Genomic DNA, 25,444 nt, shown 5'->3' on the forward strand with positions numbered 1-25,444 from the left:
TCTCTCAGTTGACACCACTGCCACTTGTGTAACTTGGTCTCTCTTGGTCTCCAACCTATTACAGCAATTCCCTTTGTTCTTCCTGTTCTCTGCAGGTTACAAATTGCCTATGTGTAGATGATGCAATTTCCATATCAGATGCACAGAAAGTGATGTTATTTCGTGTGCAATGCTTATTAACGGCAATGACCTGGATTAAGTTATTGTCATCAACTGTTACCCAGAGATGTTCCAAGGAGTGCCCAATGACAAGTGAACCTGAGGGAACCATTTTTTTTAATAGTGCTGATTAATCGAAGCTTCTTTTTAGAAGGTTCCAACCAATGCTGGGAACCTAGCTTGGGTAGATCCCCTTTAATTACTTACCAGATACTCTTGGCCAAAGATCTTGGCACTCAGCTGATACCATCCCCAATAAAAATCCCTTTTTGTTTCTCCTCCATCTACATTATTAAAAAGGGGTTTCAATCTTTTGATGCCCATCAGTCCTAGGGCTCTGATTTTTAAATTAATCTCCACCAAGCCCAATTCCCCTCTTGGGCTTCTAAGACTATACCAACCCTGCTGCAATGTGGACACAAAGAGGCCCAATTGGGTGCTGATGAGCTAGTGCAAAAGAATATTATTTAGTGGACTACACAGCAAATGTTTACCTCTTCTCCACTGTTGCAGGTGAATTTCTAGATCCACCATGTCCTTTAACAATGTAATTAATTAATTTTGATCTGCATTTTGGATCTTCCATGGAACTATTATGATTCATTGTCAAAATTTGTAAAGGTAGGCCATTTGAGGAGCTGTTGGTTGTCCAATGTCATGGTTCTCTGCCAGATTGGTGGAGAAAAATGGAGAAATCAAAGTATAAGCAGTGCTGAATGGGATTGGGTTAAACTGGCGACGATGGAGGAAGTCGTACTCTTTTTTAAATTCAACTGCACTTTGTCAATTGCTTTCTCTTGAATGTGTGTAATCTTTTACTTTACATTTGAAGATCATTAACAAAATTAATTTTCTTTTCCAGTCAATGGGTCTGTTAGATAAAAAGAGTCTCAAGATTAGTGGAATAAAGTAAGTACTTTGAGTCATTTGCTAGCTTTTGTGAGTTTTGCCAAAGTTGTACCTGTGCCACAGATGCCTTGTGTAAATTCTTGAGCATTTGCCCTCTTGGCCTCTCCTGGTATCTGTATCAGTATAATCTGCTGGAGGGCACTCTGCAAATGGGAGTAATAGTTTGCTCCTTAACCCGCATCACACCCATCCTGCTCCCTTTTCTTCACTCTATACCTCTCACCACAGTCTCTCTCTCTACTATTTCCTTCTCCCCTTCATGCATTCTCTTTCTGCTGAATTTGAATCTCTGATGCCACTCTACTATTTGATTTCTTTGCAGTCAGTTTTGTGTGTTATTCCTCAGGCTTGCTGAGGTGCACAGGGGCTGTTTTTAACCATACTGTGCTTTCTCATCAGGGATTTCTCATGGTCTCCAGGTGATAATGTTATCGCATTTTGGGTACCAGAGGATAAAGATATTCCAGCCAGAGTCACTCTAATGCAGTTTCCAACAAGGCAAGAAATGAGAGTGCGCAATCTTTTCAATGTGGTGGACTGTAAATTACACTGGCAGAAAAATGGAGATTACCTCTGTGTGAAAGTAGATAGAACTCTGAAAGGTATACAGGTATGTGCTTAACCTGTGGTTAATGGTCTACAAAACTATTACAACAAAAGAACTGTATGCCACTTTATGTAAGGTCTAACTTCTCATTGTCAGAGGATCTACAGCATACGTCTTTTAATAAATATGAAGAAAAACTTGAATTTTGAGGAGGAAATTGGGAAAAGCAGTAATTGGGGTTGGAGAGGGTTAATTGATGCTGAGTAGTCAGTTTAAAATGTAATTCAGAGTGAAGGGAAAGGATGGAGGAAATGCCTTTGCAAAGAGTTTAATACTAAGACTGTATTTAAACAAAATTGCATATATACTTGAAGTTTGGAGAGCAGATCAATGGGATTAGTGTTACATTGATTTTTTTCAAAGAGCCATCTATGACGATGTGGCCCTCCTTTACCGTAAAATCTCTTAGATTAGGACTGAATAAATGGCAGTCAGTTGACTACTGAAATGCTGAATTTAATCCACAATTTGAAAGGCTATCATTCCTTGTGACTTTACTCCCTAGTTAATAAGTGTGTTTAGTTTTTGCACAGTAGACAATTGGCATCCTCTGGAGTTGGTGGTGCTGAACTGGCAGATCTTCTGAACTATTGGATATTATTCCTATTAATAACCCAGTGCATTTTTGATTTACTTTATTATTGTTACACAGTAATGTAATAAATCTTCAGTAGACTTGGTGTGTTCAAAAGGATTATGGGAAGCAGAACCTGGTGAGTTTAAAAGGAACAAGGGAAACAGCAGCTGTTGGCCCAGATGTGGGTTATTGGAGTTTTACTGTGGATCTTTTCAGACGGTGGTGATTTTTTGTGCCAGATTATTTTGTAGCAACTTCTGATTGTGATGTGGCTGATGTTCTCTTGTAATTACAATGTAACAAGTTAGCCACAGTTGGAACTTCTTTGTTCAGGAATTATTTTAAGCATTGTTTCCCATCCATGGTTTTAACAACTGGAAGGTGCACACCTTTTCAAATGCAGAGTCCAAATTTGTGTAAAGCAGATTTTTTTTTGTAGGGATTAGCGTCTTGACATTTTATTTCAATTAATCCACCTCGGGGGATGACAGTAATTACTGCTGTTAACTATTCTGATGTGAAAGAAATTGCATGCATAATGTTTAAGTTTTTTGTTTACAGGGTCTTGTGACTAACTTTGAAATCTTCAGAATGAGGGAAAAACAGGTTCCTGTAGATGTTGTGGAAATGAAAGGTGAGTTGTGACTGACTTATTTATGTTCTTATCATTTGAGTAAAAACATCAGTTTTCACATTGCTGTGGAAATTCATGTGTTATAGTCAACAATTTTAATTGATGTTTTGTTAGCAGAATTTGTGTTGCATTTTTTTATAATCTATTCTTTGGAAATGAGTTAATAGAATGATACAGCACAGGAGGCCCACCTTATTTGTGTCAGCTCTTTGAAAGATATTTAATTGATCCCACACCCTGGATTGTTCCCTGTGACAATGGAAATGTTTGTTCTTCAAGCATTTATCCAATTCACATCTGAATGTTGTTATTGAATCTGCCTCCAGGCAGTGCATTACAGATCATAAGAAATCATTCTCATTAAGAATACAGTTCTTCTGCTGCCTCTTGTTATTTTGCTAAATTTCTTAAACTATCTGTTAGTGGAAAAGGTTTCTCCATGCCAAACCCCATCAATGATTTTTAAATCACCACTACCAAATCTCAGTTTCTGTGCTTTAATTCAATTCAAATTTCCAAAGTCTTTCATCATTGGAATTTAACTTCTTAAAGTTCTGTGGCCAGGTTTTGCCACCTTACTCAACCTTTGTGAACTTTTAGAATTACTACTTATAGTTATATTGTATTTTTGTAAAGCTGGTGAGGTCATATCATTCATAGTAACCTTCTTAACATGTTCTACCATCTTCAATGACCTATCCCCTCTCTTTCCTCTTTTGGTTCTGCACTGCCTTTTGTTCCATGTAATATATATTGATTCTCCTCGTTCTTCCATGGCTCCAGCATTAAATTTCATCTGCATATGTCTGTATCCTCTTTGAGGATGATGCTGTCTACAGCACTGCCTGAATTGATTGAAAATTTTCTCAGGGTAGGGAGGATTATGGTTAGACATCCTGTTCAAATCACTATATGAATTTTCCTCATTTTGTCACATGATCAAATAGGTTTGCATCACCAGTGAGTGTAAAAGTACTGTTTTAATGAAGCTCATCTGATAGAGGACAATCATAACTAATTCAGAAATGTTAATTACATATTTAGCTCCCTGACATTTTGTGTATATATGCTAGCTGACTTGGTGAGAATTACATAATAGATAATGTTGTTGTGAGTGGAGAAAACAGCTAGTAGTGTTCCATTTGTCAGTATGTCTAAAGAACATTTGGAGGTATTTAAAAGCAGTCTGTTTCATTAGTTATTTATTTTTATCTGTTGGGTGGGAAATGTTTTAAGAATTAATGTAAGTGGGCTGCATATCAATGTAATATTTGAGAATCTCAATTTTGAGGGAAGTTTTTGGGTGGTTACCTAACTGTGACCATGTCCTTGTTCAGGGTGTAAGCAACTTTTATAGGCCTTATTTAAAATAACTTGGCTTTGTGTATTCCATATTTTGTTAGAGGGTATTATAGCTTTTGCTTGGGAGCCAAATGGAAGCAAGTTTGCTGTGCTACACGGAGAAACGCCTAGAATATCGGTATCTTTCTACCACGTGAAGAATAATGGCAAAATTGAGCTCATCAGTAAGTAGTTGCTTTTTGAATTTATTGCTGACTGTCTTGCTTTAATGTTACCCTGTTTTGATTTCTCCTGTCCCACATTTAAATATTAATAATCTTGAAGACCTTTGTTGGGTTACTTCTCAGTTTTCTCGCATCTAAAGTGTCAGCCTGTTCCAATTTTCCTTGTATGTCCTTGCAGTTCTATGTTTAGCCTGATGAATTTTCCAGTGCCTCTATCATGTGAACTGTGCTGAGTTCTGCCAAGTGATTTAAGTTTGACTAACATTTTTGCTTTTTGATTCTGTCCTCTTAAGACCTACATTGGGTGCCTTTTTATGTGCCGCCTTAGGTCTATTAACTGGATATATGCTACAGCGTATTAATCTTTGCTTATTGAAAACAAGATTAGGTTAGATAATTATATTACAGTTCTACTCTGATTCGGCAAATAGAAGTAGGGACATAGAACGGTACAGCACAGGAACAGGCCCTTCAGCCCATGGTGTTTGTGCTGACCACGATGCCAGTTTAAACCAATTCCATCTACCTGCATACAGTCTGTGTCCCTCCATCCCCTGCCTGTTCATGTACCTGTCTATATGTCTCTTAAATGTTGCTATTCAATCTGATTCCTCCATTTTCCCTGGCAGTGCGCTCCAGGCACCTAGCACTCTGTGCTTTTGAAACAAAACTTGCCTTGTAAATTTCCTTTAAACTTTCCCCCTCTTGGCTTAAAGCTGTGCCCTCTAGTATTTGATATTTCCACCCTGGGGGAGAAAACTGACTATCTACCCAATCAGTGCCTGTCATAATCTTGTATATTTCTGTTAGACTGCCCTTGGTCAAGCTGATTTTTGAATCCAGTCTACCAAGTCTTCGTGAATCCCATGTCTTAATCTTCTGGATCAGACTACCATGAGGGACCTTGTTGAATGCTTTCTAAAGTCCATGTAGACAACTTCCACTGCCCTACCCTCATCAACCATCGTCACCTCTTCAAAAACAAAAGCTCAGATCAAGTTGTAAGACATGACCTCTCCCGCACAATGCTATGCTAACTATTCTTAAGTATATGCTTTTCCAGATGTGAATACATTCTATCCCTAAGAACGATCTCCAATAATTTCCCTACCACTGATCTAAGGTTTGGCCTATAATTTTCTGGTTTATTTCCTTATTATTGCCCTTCTTAAACAAAAGACCAATAATGGCTATTGTCCCGTCCTCTGGGACCTGGCCTGTGGCTAAAGATGATACAAAAAAAATCTGTCAAGGCCCCAACAATCTCTTCTGTTGCCTCTTTTATAATAACCTGGGATACGTCCCATCAGGTCCTGGAGACTTGTCCATCTTAATGTTCTTCAAACCACCTCCATGATATCAGCATGCCCTAGAATATCAGCGTACACCAACATTATAAGGATATAGTTCTTAGTTTGAGTGGAGACTTGCAGCTTAAACTCCGTCCTTTTCTAAACATTGCTTTATTACATGAAATACATTTTGTTTGCTTTCCCTTCATTCATTAAGTGTATTGAGCATAATATTAGGATGTTAACCAACATGGGCATGTAATTTCAATTTATTATTCCTGTGGAATCTGGATTTTGTAATTATAATTACTGTTCAACTATTAACCAGTGTTCAGTTTAATTATTATTAAACACTCTGCAAGGTTTTTTTTTAATCACATAAAATAACATTTCCCAGGGATGGTCACAAGACAAGGGAGCAGAAGTAGGCCATTTAGCCCATCGAGTCTGCTCCAAAGAAATGAGAAATTTGGGGGGGGGGAAGAACAAAAAAAATACATACTATTCTAACCCCAATTTCTGGCCTTATCCCCATATCCCTTGATACCCCGACTATTTGGATATCTATCTGTCTCTTCCTTAATCACCTCCAATGACCTGGCCTCCACTGCTGTACGTGGCAAGGAATTTCACAAATTCACCACCCTCTGGCTAAAGAAATTTCTCCTCATCTCTGTTTTAAACCTGTACCCTCTAATTCTAAGTGCCCTCTGGTCCTGGACTCGCCCACCAAGGGAAACAGCTTGAACACATCTACTCTGTCCAGTCCTTACAACATTTTAAATGTCTCCATGAGGTCCCCTCTCATTCTTCTGTACTCCAGTGAGTACAGTCCAAGAGCCGACAAACGCTCATCATACATAAGCCCTTTCATTCTGGCAATCATCCTCGTAAATCTCCTCTGAACCCTCTCCAACATCAGCACATCCTTCCTAAGATATGGGGCTCAAAACTGTGCACAGTATTCCAAATGAGGCCTCACTAGTGCCCCGTAGAGCCTCATCAACACTTCCTTACTTTTATACACTATACCTCTCAAAATGAATGCCAACATAGCATTCGCCTTCTTTACCACCGATCCGACCTGGTGGTTAACCTTTAAGGTATCCTGCACGAGTACCCCCAAGTCCCTCTGTACTTCTGTATTTTGAATTTTCTCTCCTTCTAAATAATAATCTGCCCGTTTATTTCTGTTTCCAAAGTGTACAACTGCACATTTCTCAACATTGAATCTCATCTGCTATTTCCTTGCCCATTCTCCTAAACTATCTAGGTCTCTCTGCAACCTTCCTGTCTCCTCAATACTCTCTACTCCTCCACCTATCTTGGTGTCATCCACAAACTTAGCCACAAAACCACTTACTGCATCATCCAAATCGTTAATGTACAAGGTAAAAAGAAGCGGCCCCAACACCGACCCCTGCGGAACACCACTAGTAACTGGTAACCAACCAGAACAAGATCCTTTTATTCCCACCCTTTGCTTCCTGCTAACCAGCCTATGCTCCACCCATTCTGTTATCCTACCTGTAATTCCATGACCTCTCATTTTATTAATCCATCTCTTAAGTGGCACCTAGTCGAAGGCCTTTTGGAAGTCTAAATACACAACATCTACTGCCTCTCCCTTATCCACCCTACCTGTGATTTCTTCAAAAAAAACTCCAATAGGTTGGTCAGGCAGGATCTTCCCTTAACAAAACCATGTTGGCTAGGACCTATCTTGCCTTGCACCTCTAGGTATTCCATAACCTCATCCTTGAGGATCGATTTCCAATAACTTTCCCACCACTGATGCCAGACTAATAGGTCTGTAATTTCCTTTATGCTGCCTCCCACCTTTCTTATACAGTGGAACTACATTTGTGACCCTCCAGTCCTCCGGAACCATGCCGGAGTCTATCGATTCCTGGAAAATTATCACCAATGCCTCCACTATCTCTAAAGCCACCTCCTTCAGAACCTGGGGATGCACCTCATCCGGCCCGGGAGACTTATCAGTCTTTAGCCATTTAGTTTTCCTAGTACCTTCTCTCTAGTAATCTTAACTGAACTCAGTTCCATTCCATGAGACCCCTGACTAACTGGTATATTACTGATGTCCTCCACAGTGAAGACAGATGCAAAATACTCATTTAGTTCTTCTGCCTTCTCTTTATCATCCATTATAATCTCTCCCGCACCATTACCGATTGGTCCTATATCAACCCATGTTTCTCTTTTACTCCTTTTATCTTTTTAAAAAAAAACTTAGTATCCTTTCGACTGTATCTGCCAACTTCCTTTCATAATTCATCTTTTCTTTCCTAACGACCTTCTTAGTTTCTTTCCGAAGGTTTTTAAAAGTTTCCCAGTCTTCTGTTTTCCGACTAATTTTTGCTTCCTTGTATGCCCTCCCTCTTATTTTAGCCTTCACCTCTCCCGTTATCCACATTTGTGCCTTTTTTCCATTCAAAACCTTTTTTTCTTGGAATATATCTATCCTGCATTTTCCTTATTTCTTGTAGAAATTCCTTCCATTTCTGCTCCACCGTCCCTCCAGCTAGCTTACTCTTCCAATCAATTTGGGCCAACTCCTCTCTCATACCACTCTAATTTCCTCTGTTCCACTGAAATATCGATACACCAGTTATCAGCTTCTCCTTCTCAAATTTGAAATTTAACTCAATCATATTGTGATCACTAGTTCCCAATGGTTCCTTTACCTTTAGTTCCCTAATCACCTCTGGTTCATTACACAGCACCCAATCCAAAACAGCTGATCCCCTGGTGGGTTCATCAACAAGTTGCTCCAAAAAACCGTCCTGTAGACATTCCACAAACTCCCTCTCCTGAGTTCTACTGCCTTGCTGGATTTCCCAGTCCACCTTCATGTTAAAATCCCCCATAATTATCTTCACGATGTCACTCTGGCACGCTTTTTCTATTTCAAACTGCAACTTATCGTCCACTTCCTGACTGCTATTAGGGGGCCTATATATAACTGCTACTATTGTCCTTTTACCTTTGCTATTTCTTAGCTCCACCCATAAGGATTCCACCTCTTCTGACCCAATGTCCTTCCTTTCTATTGATTTTATATTACTACTAACCATCATGGCCACACCTCCCCCTCTGCCTACCCGCCTATCATTCCTATACACTGTGTACCCCTGGACATTCAGTTCCCAATCACATCTGTCATAAAGCCATGACTCAGTGATTGCCACAATGTCGTATTTATTAACCTGTAGTTGTGCCACTAGGTCAGCTACTTTATTCCTAATGCTACGTGCATTTAAATATAGTACATTTAGTCCAGTATCTGCTATTGATTTTGTTGTACTTCCATTGTTCAGCAAATTATCCTGACTTTTCACCTGCCTGTCCTTCTTACCATCCTCACTACACACTATCTTAGACATGTTTCTATATACCTCATCCTGTATCCTAACATCCTGACTTGTTGTACTTCTGTTGTTCAGCAAATTATCCTGACTTTTCACCTGCCTGTCCTCCTTGCCATCCTCACTGCACACAGTCTTGGGCTTTGTTTCTATAAACCTCCTACCTTATCCTAACATCCTGGTTTCCATCCCCCTGCCAGATTAGTTTAAACCCTCCCCAACAGCTAAATTAAACATTCCCGCCAGGGTATTGGACCCTTTTGAAGTTTAAGTGTAACCCATCCTTAGTGAATAGGTCATGCTTCCCCCAAAAAAGGTCCCAATGATCCAGAAATCTGAAGCCCTGCCCCCTGCACCAGTCATTCAGCCATGCATTCATCTGCCAGAGCTTTCTATTCTTTCTACCATTGGCACATGGCACAGGTAGTAATCCTGAAATTACCACCCTTGACGTCCTACTTCTCAACTTTCTCCCTAACTCCTTGTATTCCTCCTTCAGGACCTCTACTCTTTTTCTACCTATGTCATTGGTACCTACCAAAGATAACATGACAAGTTGTAGGGAAAAAAGAGGTGCATAATAAATAATGCACAAGAACACTTGTTGATGGATGACCTTCAGGTACTGATATATGGTATAAAATATAAGATTGGTTGCTGTTTTTAATGGTTATTTTGTTAATCTGCTAATAATAGGTTGCTGCAAATGATTGGCTTTTGTCAATCTGTTTCAACTGCTAGCATTGTGCACAAAGGTCAAGTAGCAAGGGAAGATATTTATGTGATGATAAAATGTATTTAGCTAATATCTGTTTCTGCAGAAATGTTTGATAAACAGCAAGCTAACAGTATCTTCTGGAGTCCACAAGGCCAATTTGTGGTACTGGCTGGTCTGAGAAGGTGAGTGGTATTATGGTATTAAGACTCTTCTGCATCAGCTTTGTCATGCTATTGAAATTTTCCAGGTGGAAGAGTGAGTGGAGAAGGGAGGGTTATGGGTCAACACCAAAATAAAAGATTAAATGTGGTACAATTCAGATTTGTCTTGGGCACAGATATGTAGCTGATTTTTGAGGTTTTCATAGGTACTCTTGGAGAAAGGTACTCTTGTATTGGAAGATCTGCTGGAAGTTGTTTTTTCACTTTTGTTTAAGTACCTTATTGACCATCGCACAACAGTTATGTAATTCGCAGAATACTCTATTTGGCATTTGTTAATCTTTGCATCAAAGAGTCACATCAAAAGATTAAATTGATGGCTGTGTTATTAAGCACCAATCAATTCAAGTTGACATATCCACCTCGAAAGGAATAAAAATTGTATTTGTGTATAATACCTTTTCTAATCTGAGGGTCTTAGAAACTGTTTCATGGTCAGTGAAATATTTGTGAGTTTGAGGGAAATTCCACTATATAAAACTGATGAAAAGGCAATACATTGACTCATGTTGTTTGTACTTGAGTAAGTATCTGTTAATTGGTTAATATAAAGTATTCTTTATCTGTAGCATGAATGGTGCTTTAGCATTCTATGACACATCAGATTGCACATTGATGAATGTAGCTGAGCATTACATGGCTTCTGACGTTGAATGGGACCCAACTGGACGTTATGTAGTGACTTCAGTCTCGTGGTGGAGTCACAAGGTAAGCTTGATATACTTACTTCAAATGTCGTATTTCTTATTAGCACTTGTAGACTAGCAGTAATTCTAACTGTGAATTTATATTACATAGAGCTAGAAGTGTAGTAATGTAATTGATATATGATTGTGTATTCAAGAATTGGTGGCACTGGAATCTTGTATCCACTCTAAGATGATAAGTGACAGGATCTGTGAGTTCTGCATTCTGAAAATGCAGTGTTTCCCTGGAGTATAAGAGGGAAAGCTGATCTCCCTTGAAGAATCTGTTGGTTCCTAATGTTGCAGTTAGTAGAGAAAGGAGCAAATCGCACCTGCTTTTGTGCAAGGTGTTGCAGGAAATAAATTTCAAACTTTATGTTGAGAAGGGTGTATTTCTGTGGCATCCAGGGCACTTCTGTAAAGTCATGGATATTGCCATGTGTTTTGCACTGTAGGTGGATAATGCGTACTGGATGTGGACGTTCCAAGGACGTCTCTTGCAAAAGAATACCAAGGATCGTTTCTGCCAATTGCTTTGGAGACCTAGACCTGCAACCCTGCTCTCTCAGGATCAGCTTAAGGTATGTATCAACTGCTTTTTCCAAAAAAAAAGTTCTTGGTGTGACTGAAATTTTCTCTCTGATAAAATAATTGCCTTGAATTCCTGCTTTGGTTGTATCATTTGGGTGAGAGTTAATTTGGAGAAACAGATGAAAGTTGCCTTGTACTGTACTGTAAATAAGTTAATAAGTGATGGATAAATCTACAAAACAGCTTAATACCTGTGGTGCTGCTAGTCAGATTCAGAATCTGAATATTGCAGCAAAACAAAATACAAGAGAGGCTTTCAAATTTAATGTTGGTCTACTTAAAGCTCCATTCTATCTCAGCTGAACTGCTGACTTAACCTTGCATTCAAACGTAATTGTCTTGGATACTTGTTTGTATTAGGGCAGTAGTGTGCATGAATTGTGGCATTAGTACACCAACAAAGCTTTGAAGTCTGCGAAGTCCCCAGTGTTACTTGTTAAATCTTGCGATACTTGATGTTACTTTGTGTGAATGTATATCTTGACAGTGGGGGAGGTAGAAGGCATGGGAGAGAGATGAAATGGGATATGAAGTATCTGTGGAGAAGGCTAAGAAAATGTCTTTAGACAAAGTAAACATAGATCTTAAAAAACCAAAAGAAATTGGATTCTAGGGATTTTTCTTTGATAGTTGATCAATTACCAAGACAAGTACTTTGTCCGTCTCTCTCAATATGTTGTATATTATACATACACCTAGCTTTGAATTTGCATTTTATGGAGGTGACGTACTTTGATATGCCAACAATTTTTTCCTGTTAGCATTCTTGGTAGTGTGGAAATTCAGACTTCAACAGTTCACTACTCCATGGCATTAGCCTATTTACAGCTATTATCAACCTAATTATTTTGTTATTTTTCTTTCCCATTCCTTTCCTGAAGAGAGAGAGAGAGAGAACCTCTCCTAGGATGAGATCACACCTCTGGCGGCCATCCTTTAGAACTGGGTGATTCTGTCCCCATTGGTTACTCCTATCTATGTGACTCAATTATATTCCCTCTATGTACAAAATATATATTGAAGTTAAGAATTCCAAGTTTTTGTTTGAAACAGAATAATCAGGTAAAGGTTTCTGCATGTGAAAGATGATTTTTGCGAAGTTGTTAGCAAATACTTCATATTAATGATGCACTTCACAATTTTTATTTACTAGTAATATTGTGTGTATGTATATCTTTTTCTAGCAAATCAAAAAAGATTATAAGAAATATTCAAAAATCTTTGAGCAGAAAGATCGTTTGAGTCAGTCCAAGGCTTCCAAGGTAAGTGTTTTATATTGAATGAAACATTATTGAAATCCAAAACTGAGAACCTAGTCACTGCAGGAAATAGTTTCTAAAATTGTTTACTTTATTAAAAGGAGCTTGTTATTTCTTAACTTGTATTCTGTCCATAGTGAATAATTATAGCCCAGAAGTGCTGTTTTTGATTCGGGTGTAAAAGTTACCTTTAGAAATGACTGTCTTTGTAACTTTAGTTGTATTGAATCAGTCTGTTGTTGTGCTGTGGCATTAGGTTTTAGAGCTTTTAAGGGAGTTTTTTGTTAAACCTTTTATGTTCTCTCCTTGAGCAGTCTGAGGACTAACATTCTGTATGCCATCTGCTACAGCATGTAGTCAATATCTGTGTAATCTTAACCATAATAGCTTCAGTTTGTTGAATTAATAGAAGTAGCTGTGTGTAGTTCTGTCAGGCTTGTCACTAAACACTCACAATTTCAACATATTTCTGCCAAGATTAAAAATTAAGATTTTTGGTTAAGAATTGGTTAGCTTTCTTGCATAAGCTGCAATTTAGAAATCTCTTTTTATCCTGGTTGTAGGCGGGTAAGTGTTCAAAATGGTCAACAGTCAAATTAACAGTGGTTGGTATCAGTTTGGTGGGACAATATCTGGTTAACCCATCTTCACGTGAAAATTAAGATGGATATATAATGGGTCTCCAAGCAAAACCATTACCATCTCATTAAATTTCTTGAAGACTGAATATTTGAAATTTACTGTTTATCCCTGTCTTTCAATAAATACCCCATTGTTAAGATCCATTTCTTACATTAATGATCCTTCCTTTTTCTTTAAAGGAATTGGTAGATAAGCGACGTAAAATGATGGAAGAATTCCATAAGTATCGTGAGAAGACCATCCAAATTTACGCAGAGCAGAAGCCCCAACGTTTAGAGCTCCGTGGAGGTAATGAATCTCTGGCTAAACTGTTCAGTGCTGACATTGGCAGGTTTAAGAACTAAATTTCTATGGGTGTAATGAAATAAATTTCTAAGAAGCAATATACAATTTGGGGCAAACTAACCACACAGATCACTTGTGTGTACTGAATAAACTTATTTAAAATATTTGTGATAAAGCTTGTGTTTGTGATATGGAAGGTCATTTAGTTTTCCATTGTTCTGTTCTATGTTAAAAGGAAAACTAGCCTTTCATTTTAAAATGTCTATTTTAAGTCGTGTAGTGCAGCTGTCTTGTAGCTCCATCAATCTGACTTTGATTTTGACCTCTAGTGTCATCTGTGTGGAATTTGCACATTCTTCCTGTGATCATGTGGGTTTCCCAGGGGTGCACCAGTTTCCTCCCACATCCCAAAGATGTGCTGGTTGTTAAGTTAATTTGCTACTGTAAATTTGACTTGGGGTATGTGGCCAGTAGAAGAATCAAGGGTGTTAAAGGCCACGTGTGAGAGAATGGGTCACGGAAAAAGTGGGGAAATGGGGCTGATATGCATGCTCTGAAAGTCGGCATAAACTTAATAGTCCACCTGCATTATAAGGAAATATGTAATATGAAGTTCATCCTAAAACATGTAAAGTTCCATTTGAAAATTGGCCGTTCCACATCAAAGAAACAATTAGCATTTTCCTTAACTATTTATAGTTAAAGGTTAATTACTGGGGTTTTGATTCTGAGATTAAGAAACTTTACATTTTGAATAAATTTGAGGTGGGGCAGGAACAAATTGTGGACTAGATGCACTGTGGCTGCAGCCACCTTGCACCTCCTTGGAATAGCATCTTGGAATAGCTTGCATTTATTTGATGAAATGGAGGCTACTTTGGTCTGGTTAAGAAACCTAGATGCAATGAGCAGCCTTGGTTCCTGACAGATGACTCCAGTGTAACATTTTCATTTAGAACTAAATGGAAATACCACTTTGGGTAGAAACTCTTGGGTTATAACAAAGGTGCATGAGCCTCGCACAATTTAATTTGATTAGATAATGCTTAATGCTGCATACCATCTCTAAATCAGGAAATACTTCATTTTCTAACAGTAAAACAAAAACAACATTTTACCAGAACAAAGCAGATTAGACTGGTGTTCAAATGTTCCTTTGAGAAAATCCATTTCCTTGCAGTTGAAAATTCTTCCTCTTTGCCTTGTAGGTGTTGACACTGATGAGCTGGACAGTAATGTTGATGATTGGGAGGAAGAAACTGTTGAATTTTTCGTGACAGAAGAAATTATCCCTGTTGGAGATCAGGAGTAGTCATATACAGGTGAGCAACTGTAATATTGCACGACCTGATGCACTTTATTAAGTGTAATATGAAGAAAGGAAATAGTTCAAATGTCGTCTTTTAAGAGAAAAAGTAAATGACAGAGCAGGAGAAATTACAGTGTGAAGTAAAGAGATGGTTGCGGTATTAAAACACATATTTTGCTTCAGACATAACAATGTGCAAAGAATATACGAGAAGTTGAGGACAACTTAGAGGAATCTTGATATTAGTTATCGGAGTAAATTCCCTAGACCAGATGACTGATAACATAAGGATATAAAATTGTTGTCTACTGAGATAGTGGATACGTTAGTGGTAATCTTCCAAAATGTCTTGGAATGGTGGTCCCAGTGAATGAGAATGTAGCAATTTTATTCAAGGAAGGGGTGGAAGGAAAATGAGGAACCACAAGCGATGTTAGTGTGATATCAGTTGTTGGGGAAAATACTGGAATCCAATAAAACATAGTAGCAGGGGTCTTGGGAGATTATACAATGGGGGTGATTAGTATGGTTTTATGAAAGAAATTGTTTGACATGGGAATCTGATAGAATATAATCTCTTAGTCTGATTATTGTTTTTTCCCCAAGGATGTGAGTAGCAAGGTAGATAAGGATGCTGTAGTTTATCTGATTTTCAAAAGGTATTTTGGTAAATGCTACATTAGTTTGTGGGTTAAGATGTATGGGATAGCATGTGTAGTATGGATAAAGAGTTTAAAAAATAAAGGAGTAGAAATAAGTAGGGTATAAATATCTGTTACTAGTGGACTGCCTTTGGGATTAGTGTTGAGTCCCTAGTGGTTTTCAAGTAATAATGAATGAAAGGACTGAAGATGATATATCCAGATTTGCTGGTGGAACAGTATGAGAGGACAAATAATTGGATTAAGTAGTGGGGAAGAAACTTGGGGAAAATTATTCATCTTGATATAAGGCACAGCAAAGTTTTTGTTTAGAAAGGCCAAATATTAAATTCTGGTGTAATGAAGGATACAAGTTCTGGTACATGAAAAGCAGAATGTACAGCATTTTGCCTTTATTGCAAGTTGTTTGGAATGCAAATGTAAGCAAGTCTTGGGTCATTGACATCACGCCTTGAATGCAGTTTTAGTCTCTGTATCCATGAAAGCATACATTGCTTCTGAATGAGCAAGTAGGGACCTACACTGCAGTGGAGTTTTGAAGAAAATGCATGACCTTGCGGAAATGTACCATATTCTGAGGGAGTTGATAAGTTAGATGTTCAGGAACTATAGCCCAAGGCTGGAAAGTCTAGAATGATGGTGCATCAGCACAAGGTTAAGGTGTCATTTAGGATTTGAAACAAGAAATTTCTTGAATTCTCTAAGCAGGAGTGCTCTGGATGCCTGGTATAATCTGGTCAGGGATTGATAGGTTTTTGAATCAACTGAGTTATGGGGATTATGGACTTGAGGTAGAAGATTGCCATGTTCTTATTGAAAGGCAGAATAAGCTTGGGCCAAATGGACTACTCATTGCTCTGATGGAGCACCCAATTTATTTCACTATAGGTAAAAATATACACTTCAGAGTTTGAAAGCTGTCTTGGTTGTGGCTACAGACATTTCTGCTATGACTTGTATTTAAATAAAACTTCTTCAATTGCAACATTTGAACTTGGAGATTTCAATAAGCATTGCAAGCAATTGTACTTCCTAACACTTCTAACCTAAATTACAATCCAGTAGAGTTTTCTGTTAATGCAAACTAACTGAATTTTTAGCAAGAAGCAGTCACAAAGTACTTTTGAATTGAATCACTGTTGTATAGGAAATATGACAGCTAATTTGCAAGATCCTAGAGACAGCAATGCGATAATGTTGAACTAATCTCCTTTAGTCCCATCAATTAAGGAATCTGTATTGGTCCGGGTATGGGGGGGGGGAGGAGAGAGACATCCTACTGTTTCAAAATCATGCCGTTGAATCTTTAATTCTCTAACTGAGAGAGCAATTGGGACCTCCATATCTCATGAAAGACAGCAACTGTAAAAGTGCACCTGCAGTGTGACACTTGTTAGCTACTTTTGTTTTTAATGAGTGCATATACAAACAGGTTTGTTTATTGTCTTCCCCAGTGCCACCATATTTTCAGCTGAAGCTGATTTCTCCTGTGTCACCTGGAAGTTGAATGCGCTCCACTCTTGCGAAGATCATCACAGTGCCTTTTCCTATATCAGTTTCCTTGGTGGTGATAAAGACACTGCCTTCACTTTTAATAATTGTGAATAAATTTCACTAATTAGCAGTGGCTCTGCAGTTTACTTTGTGTTATTATCACTAGTCACTGTGGAGGCTATCAGTGGTTTATGTAAGTATATTATTGAGGCACTCAGTTTCCTGTAGCCATGGGCTATTTTTACATCCATGGTAAATTAACATTGCATTTTGTATGGAGGAATATTGAGACTACAATGAGGGTTAATACATATTTTAGTGTCCACTTACGGCACTACAGTGGACTGTATCCTCCTCCATTCAGGTTATATCTGACATCAAATGGGATAAAATAAAGCTTAGTAACACCAATTATGTTGTGCTTGTGTATTGATTTTTTTTTGAAACAACTTCACTAATCCAAAGAAAGCTGTTTGTATGCCTTGCTGACTTAGTACATTATCAGCAGTTTCTGGTTTGCCTTGGTAGTGTGACAAGCCATTGCAAGCCATGTGACAGTTGGTAGTTGTTTTGCAATCTGCAGTCTGTTTGGTCTCATCAGGCACAATATTTTTCTAACATCATACTAAATATAATTTTTTATAAATGGCTATCTATCCATTTAAAGAGCTGGAGGAATATCCTGCATTATAATTTGGATGTTGAGGAAAACTGTTGTGCCATATAGATGCTATAGTTGAGCATTAAAGCCTTGTTAGAACAGGCCAACTTGATCTGATTTGGATTCATGGCTACCTTACCGATAACCCTTTGGAACAATATTTTCAAATTTGCAGTGAAATGTTACTGTATTTTACAAACCAGGATAATGTAGCAATTGTGCAATCTTGGCATTGGTATTTGGTCTTGAGTTTAAATTGTTCAAACCTCTACATCTTAAGGTATGGTAAGTGCTTAATTTTTTTTATTGTATAATCTAACGCACAAATCTAAGTGAAGTGATGATCAATTTTTGTATTGTATATATGCAAACCAGGCACATGCTGGAAGTGTGTGCCTTCCTCCAAGTGTGCTTTTGAGCAATCCAGTGCTCAAACTTTGTCTGTGTTGCTGATCATGAAGCACAAGTCAGGAAGAAGGGGATGGGAGGGGTGTGGTGCTGGGGAATATATTATTCGATCTTCTAGTAGAAGACTGACAAAACCATATTTCTCTCAGAGCCACCTATTCATTCTAAAAGTTGGTGGTGGTCAATGTTCATCCTCAAACAAGAGTTCTGAGGTAAACTTTTTTTAAAAAAAAAGCAAAAAATGGTGGAAATACTCAGCAGCATCTTTGGAGAGAGATGCAGTTAATGTGGGCTGATTGAAAATGTGAGATGAGGATTTAACTCTTGCTGGAAGATGGTTTAAAAAAAAATCACTGAAGATCACAGTTGATCCTGCCATGTTAAAATCATACAACCTACTAAAAACAAGGTGTATGCAGGCAGGAAAATCTTATTTACAGTATCTGTGGGAAAAAATGGGACTAATACAAAATTTAAGAAGATATGAGTATAATCAGTAAAAGAGATGATCCCTATTGGATACTGGTGCATGTATCATAAATCATACAATCGGTCCTGTAAGCTTTCTGTGAAGTGGATGTGCCTTCCAGAAAGACTTTGATCTGCTCATTCTCTGTTATAAGTGAGGCAACAGCTGCTTATCTTAATCCTTCACTATGGGACACTTTTTGGTGCTCTTTTTGATGGAATATTTATGTAGCATCCATTTTGTAGTAAGAAATGGCTAATATTTTGTATTATTAAAATTAGTTTCAAAGATTGTAATTGAAATTGGACTGCTGATTGAGATTATTTATATTCAAATGTGGTGTGTTTAAAGGTTACAATCATACAGCACAGAAACAGGACCTTTGGCCCATCATGCCCATATCGGCCATCGAGTACCACTCTGTACTAATTCCATTTACCAGCACTTGGGCTATAGCCTTCTATGCCTTTGTGGTTCAAGTGCTAATCCAGAGACTTTATAAATGTTGTAAGTACCTGTCCACCAGCTTCTCAGACAGTGGGATGCTGGCCTTCATTAGCTGGGCACAAGATAACAGAATGAAGGTTATGGTCCAATTTCCTAAAACTCTAGGCTACAGCTGGAGTATTGTGCGCAGTTTTAGTCATCACGCCGTAGGAAGACTCTGATTGCATTAGAGAGGGTGCAGAGGAGATGCAGTTTGGGAGGTATAATAAGGGAGGCCTTCCAATTTGCAACCACCCTTTGGGGGGGGGGGGGGGTGTAGTTTTTCCTCTAATTCCTTTGGCTCTCTGACTCCTCACCTTAAGCCTATTCCCAATAATGGAGACATTAAAAACCAAAGGGCAACATTTTTCACTGTCCACCCATCTCTGTGCCTCATAATTTTGATTACCTCTAGCAAGTTGCCCTTCAGCCTCCTCCACTCAAAAGAAACCCATGCTATGCAGTCTCTCCTTGTAACTGAAACGATCCACCACATGCAATGTACTGGTAAGTCTCCTCTGCACTCTCTAGTGCAATCAGTCTTCCTATGGTGTGGCAACCAAAACTGTGCACGATACTCCTGCTGTGCTCTAACCAGAGTTTTGTAAAATTGGACCATGACCTCCATGCTGCTATCTTCTGTGCCCTGACTAATGAAGGCCAGCATCCCATATGCCTTCAGCATCTTGTCTACGTGTGCTGCAGCATTTATGGATCAATGTACTTTTATGCCAAGGTCCTGTTGTTTCTCATTCATGCTATATGATTAGGCCTCCCAAACTGCATCACCTCGCATTTATTGGGATTGAATTCCACATGCCATTGCCTTGTCCAACTTACCAATTGCTCAGTGTCATTATGTAACCCAAGACTATCCTGCTTGCTATCAATGACACTCCCAATGTTTGTGTCCCCTGCAGACTTCCGTGTGGGATCTTGCTGAGTGTCTTTCTGAAGGTGTTAATTTGGAAACCTTGAAATCTGACAATGTGAGTGTAAAGAAAAAAAGCTTGCATCCATGGGCATTTATATGACCTCTGAATATATTGCAGCTAACGAAATAACATGCAATAATATAAATTTGCCATTCAATTCATAGCGAAGTTCCACAGACAACAATATCATAACAGCCAGATATGCTTGTAGATGTTGGTTGAGGGATAGATGTTGGCTAGAATGTTGGGATAATTCCCTCGTTCTTGGAATGGTGTCACAGAAACTTTTGTGCAAAAGCAAGAATGCCACTTTTTTTTACCTTTCCAGCTTGAATCCAGCCTGTGTGAAAATCCTTTAAGAGTCTTATTTAAAATGAATTTGGAAGTTTCACCCCAGTTCCTGGCAGATATGCGATTATGTACAAAGCTGTGGATAATTCAATTCAGACTGCCTAGACGAGCTGCTCTGAAACGAGGAACCATTGACATTGGTGGCTCTTTTCTGATTGGGAGGATTAATGAACTTTTTTTTGAGAGAAAGCTGTCTTCCGAGGCACAGCTAGCAATGCTGTATTATGATTAATTGCTAATTCTGGTTAGAAAACTGAAGTGTTCTTCTCAGCACTGACATTATTAGGTGAATGAATACAAAACCTCTCAAGGCATTATTTAAAAATGTATTTTCAAAACAAAACTAAAATCACTGCTGTGTAAAACTAAATATATAAAATCTTGCATGTTATATTTATAATCAATGTGGCCATTAATATAGTAATGGTTTTTGTTCTACATCGCTCCAATATATGATATATTAAATAAATTATTAAACATTTGGTGTACCTACTTTCCCCAATATCATTGAATACGGGAAGAGTAGAACTTGGGTTTATTCAAATGAGAGATTTTTGACATTAATGGAGCATAGCCTCCAATTCTATAATCATATTTATTAACTTACCAGCACTTTTTATCAGTAGTGTATGTGTTTTGTATCATTTTAAAGACATCTTCTGCACTGTTCTTGTGTAGCTGATAGTTTTTCAACTTAGGACATGAGAGATTGAGATCAATGCAGGCTGCCTGGCTTCGATATTAAATATGTTAAAGGTTACACAAATATGAACAGTCTATGTAATATGTTAACATAAATTTGAGGTGATGGGTGGACTCTGGGGAAATATAGAAATTCAGATGAACTAAAATAAAAAAAAGTTGCTAGAAACCTGAAATAACATCAGAAAATATTAGGAAGTACCTGGCAGGTTGGGCAGTATTTGGTTGAAAACTTTTATCAGAATAAAGAGAAAACAAGTTAGTTTTAAGTTGCAGAAAAAATGGAGGAGATGAATAGGACAAAAGGGACATTTGTGATTGCGTGTGAGGCCAGACCTGACATAGCAATAAGGTTGTAGCAGTCATCTGCTGGGTCAATAGGAGCAGTTAGAGAAAATGAGCTAAAGCATGGAAGAGACTAGAACGTATCACTTGGAATAGTGTGGTGTTATTGGTTTGTAGATAGTATTAAAATAATATTGTATGTTTGTTTATTCAACTAATCTCAACACCAATCTTGTAAAATAGCTAAATAAGAGCACTGCCAGTTTCATATCTTTTGAGTTCTCAAAAGAAATTTGTTTTGTAGAATGTGGTTAATGTGCTGTCCTCCTGTTATCTTCCATCATTCAGTCTTTGAAATATTGATGTCTTTAAAAATTAAATCCACATTTAGTTCTTGCCCTTCTATCATTTGCATTTTACTACTTTTGTTCAACATGAGACCTTCATACATGCAGTGATAGGTAAGTAAACCTCAGTCAAGAGAGAAAAGAAAATCCTGCCTTGAATGCTGAAATCCTGGGATTAAAATGATACAGGTGGGAAGGGGTCCATTTTCAACCAAGTCACAAGCTGGATAAATATACAGGAATGGAGATTGTGTATTGTGGAGGGAAGAATATTGGAGCAAAATCATGTTTTTTTTTTGAACATGCATGGTTTTTACCAGACTAGTTGGAACTAATGTTGAAAATTGATAAGAAAGAAACACACAAGGTAAAGAAAACTAGAGCTGTACACTTAAATATTGCCACCTTAAATTCTCAACACATTTTGCCTTATCAATTGAATGTTTGCTGTAGTTTCTGATTCTAATTTCCAGAAACTGCAATATTTCATTTGCATTTTAAACTGCAGATGGCTATATGGCCTTAAGGTTAGGAGAAAGGATTTATGTGACCAGTCGACATACTTTATAATGTGTGTTTCTAGTTGCAGTATTTTATAGTGTGGATATTTGGATATCTGAATTAATACCATAATACATGACTTAAACTGCATAGAGAGGTTGCGAACCAGCAGTTGTTAACCTGTGGGGTGGAGCGAAAGCCAAGAGGGCAATGCTGGATGAATATTATCCAAATACTCAAGAATTCTAAGGAACTAATTGATCAAATTCTGTTTAAGAACAAAGGCACACAGACTCTGAATAGATTTTATTCAGAAGGAGTTTCATATGTGAAATTGATGCATTCATCACATTCAAACAATATAAAAATTTGAAAGGGAGTATGGGTGGCTATTTGGCAGTTCAAATATAAGTTTTGGGTGGTTTCTTGTGAATTTTATTGCTAGGACATTCTATGGTTCTTCTCCCATTTTCAATTCGCTGTACTTTCAAATGTCCTGTTTTAGCTGAGTAACAACTTAAATGCTGTGTTGGCAAAATGGATAATTATTATCATCGGTTTCTTTTGCTCCAAAGATTTGAGGATAAAGAAAGACGTGTTCAGCATTGACCATGAGCTGGGCAACTTTCTTTCATTTAGCTTTTACTCTTGACAGTATTTTTCAACCTCACAATATTGTCTCTTTTCCTTCCTCCCGTCGAAATGTTTAATCCTCTTTCACCACCTCAGTTTTGTTTCTTCAGTCTTAAGCCATTCAGAATTGTGATCTTTCCAGGTCAAAATTGAAGATAACAAATAATCCTGCTTTTCCTTCTTGAATTCCAGAGACACAGAAACAGGCCCTTCAGCGCACTCAGTCCATAACCAACCATCAAGCACCCTTTTATACTACCCTAACCCATTTTATTCTCCCTCTCACCTTTCACAAAACCATATTAATTCTGTCTATCTTGAATTTTCCATCTGCCCTACTGTAATGTCTTTAATAGCTTCTAACATTCCCCCTATGGCAAATGTTAAACAAACTGGCCTGCTGTTTCCTGCTTTTTGCTTCCATCATTTTTTTGAATAATATTTGCTAGTTTCCAATCTATTTGAACACTTCCTGAATCTGGGGATGTTTGCAAAATTAAAACTGACACGTCAACTATCTAACTGGCCACTTTTTAATCCTCAGGATGAGGTCCATCGAGACCTGGAGACTTTATCAGGTCACAGCTCCAACAATTTGCTCATTACAGATGACGCCTGCATTACAGCTGTTTGGGTTACAGAAATTTGCCCTTACAGAATTCATTCCCTAAAAATTTGAAATATGAAATAAAATTTGTACTCATGATATTTATGCGGGGGGGGGGGAAGCAAACAAATTTTTTTTTCTTCCCCAACTTGTCTCTTGACACGTGCATGTTATGGAAAATTGGATCATGGACTGTTTTCTAGGGATGTTATTCTCTCTCCCCCCCCCCCCCCCCATAATGTGGGATTGTCAGTACTACTACGCTGTTTTCCTGAGTTTGCTTTTCCCTTCCAATTCCCAAATTAGTGGTATTCCTGGGATGTTACTTGTATCCGCTATAGGGAAGACCAATGCAAAATACCCACTTAATTCATCTGTCATCTACTTATTTTTCACGTCTTTGCATTTCTAGCTAGATTTATCTGTCTGATTTTTTTTCCTAATTATTATTTTATGTCATTCTTTGCTTTTATATTCTGTTCAATCTTCTGACCTGTCAACAATCTTTGTGGAGTTGATGCTTTCTTCTCTCCCTCAAACTGGATGCATCTGTGCCATTCCCCTCAATTACTCATTGAGCTACCTTGTTCCACACAAGAAGTTCCTCCTCAATTCCTATTGGATTTAATTTGAGATTCCTAGATGTGGACACATTTTCTCTCCATCAGCTTGATTCCAGCCCTCATAAATTGAGTCCACAAATTACTTACTTCCATCCTGCTCCCTGTAAAGACTCCATTCTATTCTCGGCGTTTCTCTGTTATATCTGCTCTGCTGATGAGACTTTCCACATCAGTACCTTTTAAGATGTTTTCCTCTTAACTGTGACTTTCCTAAAGCCATAGTTAACAGGGCTCTCAATTGCATCTTCTCTCTTTCCCACATCTGCCCTCGCCCCTGTCCTGCCTGGAGTAAGGATAAAGTGCTCTTTGTCCTTGCATCCCATCCCACCAGCCTCCACATTCCACCACTTCCAACAGGATTTCACTATCAGATGCATTTTTCCTTCCCCTTTCAGCAATCTGAAGGGACTGTTCCCTCTGTCACTTCCTGCTCCATTCACAATACACTTCAACATGCAACTGCAGGAGACATAACATTTGCCCTTTTATGACTTCCCTTCCCGTTACATAGAACCCCAAATTATCCTTCCAGGTGAAGCAGCAATTTACTTGCATTTCTTCCAGTTTTGTTATTGCATCTTCTCATCACGGACAAAATCTCCTCCAGATTTTGTAACCGTTTTGTAGAACGCCTCCTTTCAGTCTGCAAGGGTATCTCTGTGCTTCCATTCACTGGTCACTCTAAGTCTTCTACAAAACAAATAAAAAGGTGTATGCTGGAATCTGAAACAACAACAAAATGCTGGATGAACTCAGGCAGTCTAGCAGCCTCTGTGGAAACGTTTTGAGTCAGAAACCAGTTCTGAGGAGGGATCCCTCTAATTCTCCTTCCCACTCCCACTTTGACTTCTGAATTACCCTCCCATCAGCAATGCCTAGTTTGAGCTCTCGGAACAGCACCTCATCTTCTAGGCGTATTACAACGTCGGGATTAATATTAACTTTTAACAGTTTCAGGTAAGGTATTTTTCCACCCATGTGATTGTCGATTTTTGTTTCCATTTTCCTCCATTTTTCCCCAACGATAAGTTTTTGAATTAATTTTATTTTGACACCTTTGCTCTGTACCCTGCCACATGCATCCATTCCCTTGGTTCTGTCCACACCCCTCTGCAACTTAACATGTTTGTCTTCTCAGTTTTCCTGTTCTGGTGAAGTATCCTTGACCCGAAAGTCTACTGTTTCTTTCCCCAGAGATGCAGCCTGGCCATTCCGACCACTTTCAACATTCTCTACCTTTGTTTCGGATTTCCAGCATCTGCATTTGTTTCGTTCGCGTTCTGTGTCCCTGTTCTCCTCCACCTGCAAAGACTATTTAACTCCCATCTCCTGCGATTGGTCCTATTTGTTCTATTGTACTTTGCTAAGCGCGCTTCACCTGGCGAGTTGTTGGGTGTAGTATGGCTCCTCCTCCATCATAAACATTGACTGATGGAGATTTGTTTCCTGGGTTTCTATAGCTACCACACGGCTGTTAGT

General features: G+C 38.3%; 1 protein-coding gene across 1 annotated transcript in view; it reads left to right on the top strand.

Annotated features, from left to right (window-relative positions):
* Positions 1–18,797, top strand: part of eif3ba (eukaryotic translation initiation factor 3, subunit Ba) — a 35,952-nt gene extending 17,155 nt beyond the window's left edge. Inside the window, exons 9-19 of the mRNA XM_052020916.1 lie at positions 1,022–1,068; positions 1,468–1,678; positions 2,814–2,886; positions 4,290–4,412; positions 9,912–9,990; positions 10,599–10,737; positions 11,171–11,296; positions 12,491–12,568; positions 13,387–13,495; positions 14,701–14,814; positions 16,918–18,797. Of these exons, the coding sequence (XP_051876876.1) occupies positions 1,022–1,068; positions 1,468–1,678; positions 2,814–2,886; positions 4,290–4,412; positions 9,912–9,990; positions 10,599–10,737; positions 11,171–11,296; positions 12,491–12,568; positions 13,387–13,495; positions 14,701–14,804 (1,089 nt within the window). The 3' untranslated portion in view covers positions 14,805–14,814; positions 16,918–18,797. The remainder of the gene's footprint in view (positions 1–1,021; positions 1,069–1,467; positions 1,679–2,813; positions 2,887–4,289; positions 4,413–9,911; positions 9,991–10,598; positions 10,738–11,170; positions 11,297–12,490; positions 12,569–13,386; positions 13,496–14,700; positions 14,815–16,917) is intronic.
* The last annotated feature ends 6,647 nt before the right edge of the window (positions 18,798–25,444 follow it).

This window comes from Pristis pectinata, chromosome 8 (genome assembly GCF_009764475.1).
Source record: "Pristis pectinata isolate sPriPec2 chromosome 8, sPriPec2.1.pri, whole genome shotgun sequence".
Taxonomy (NCBI): domain Eukaryota; kingdom Metazoa; phylum Chordata; class Chondrichthyes; order Rhinopristiformes; family Pristidae; genus Pristis; species Pristis pectinata.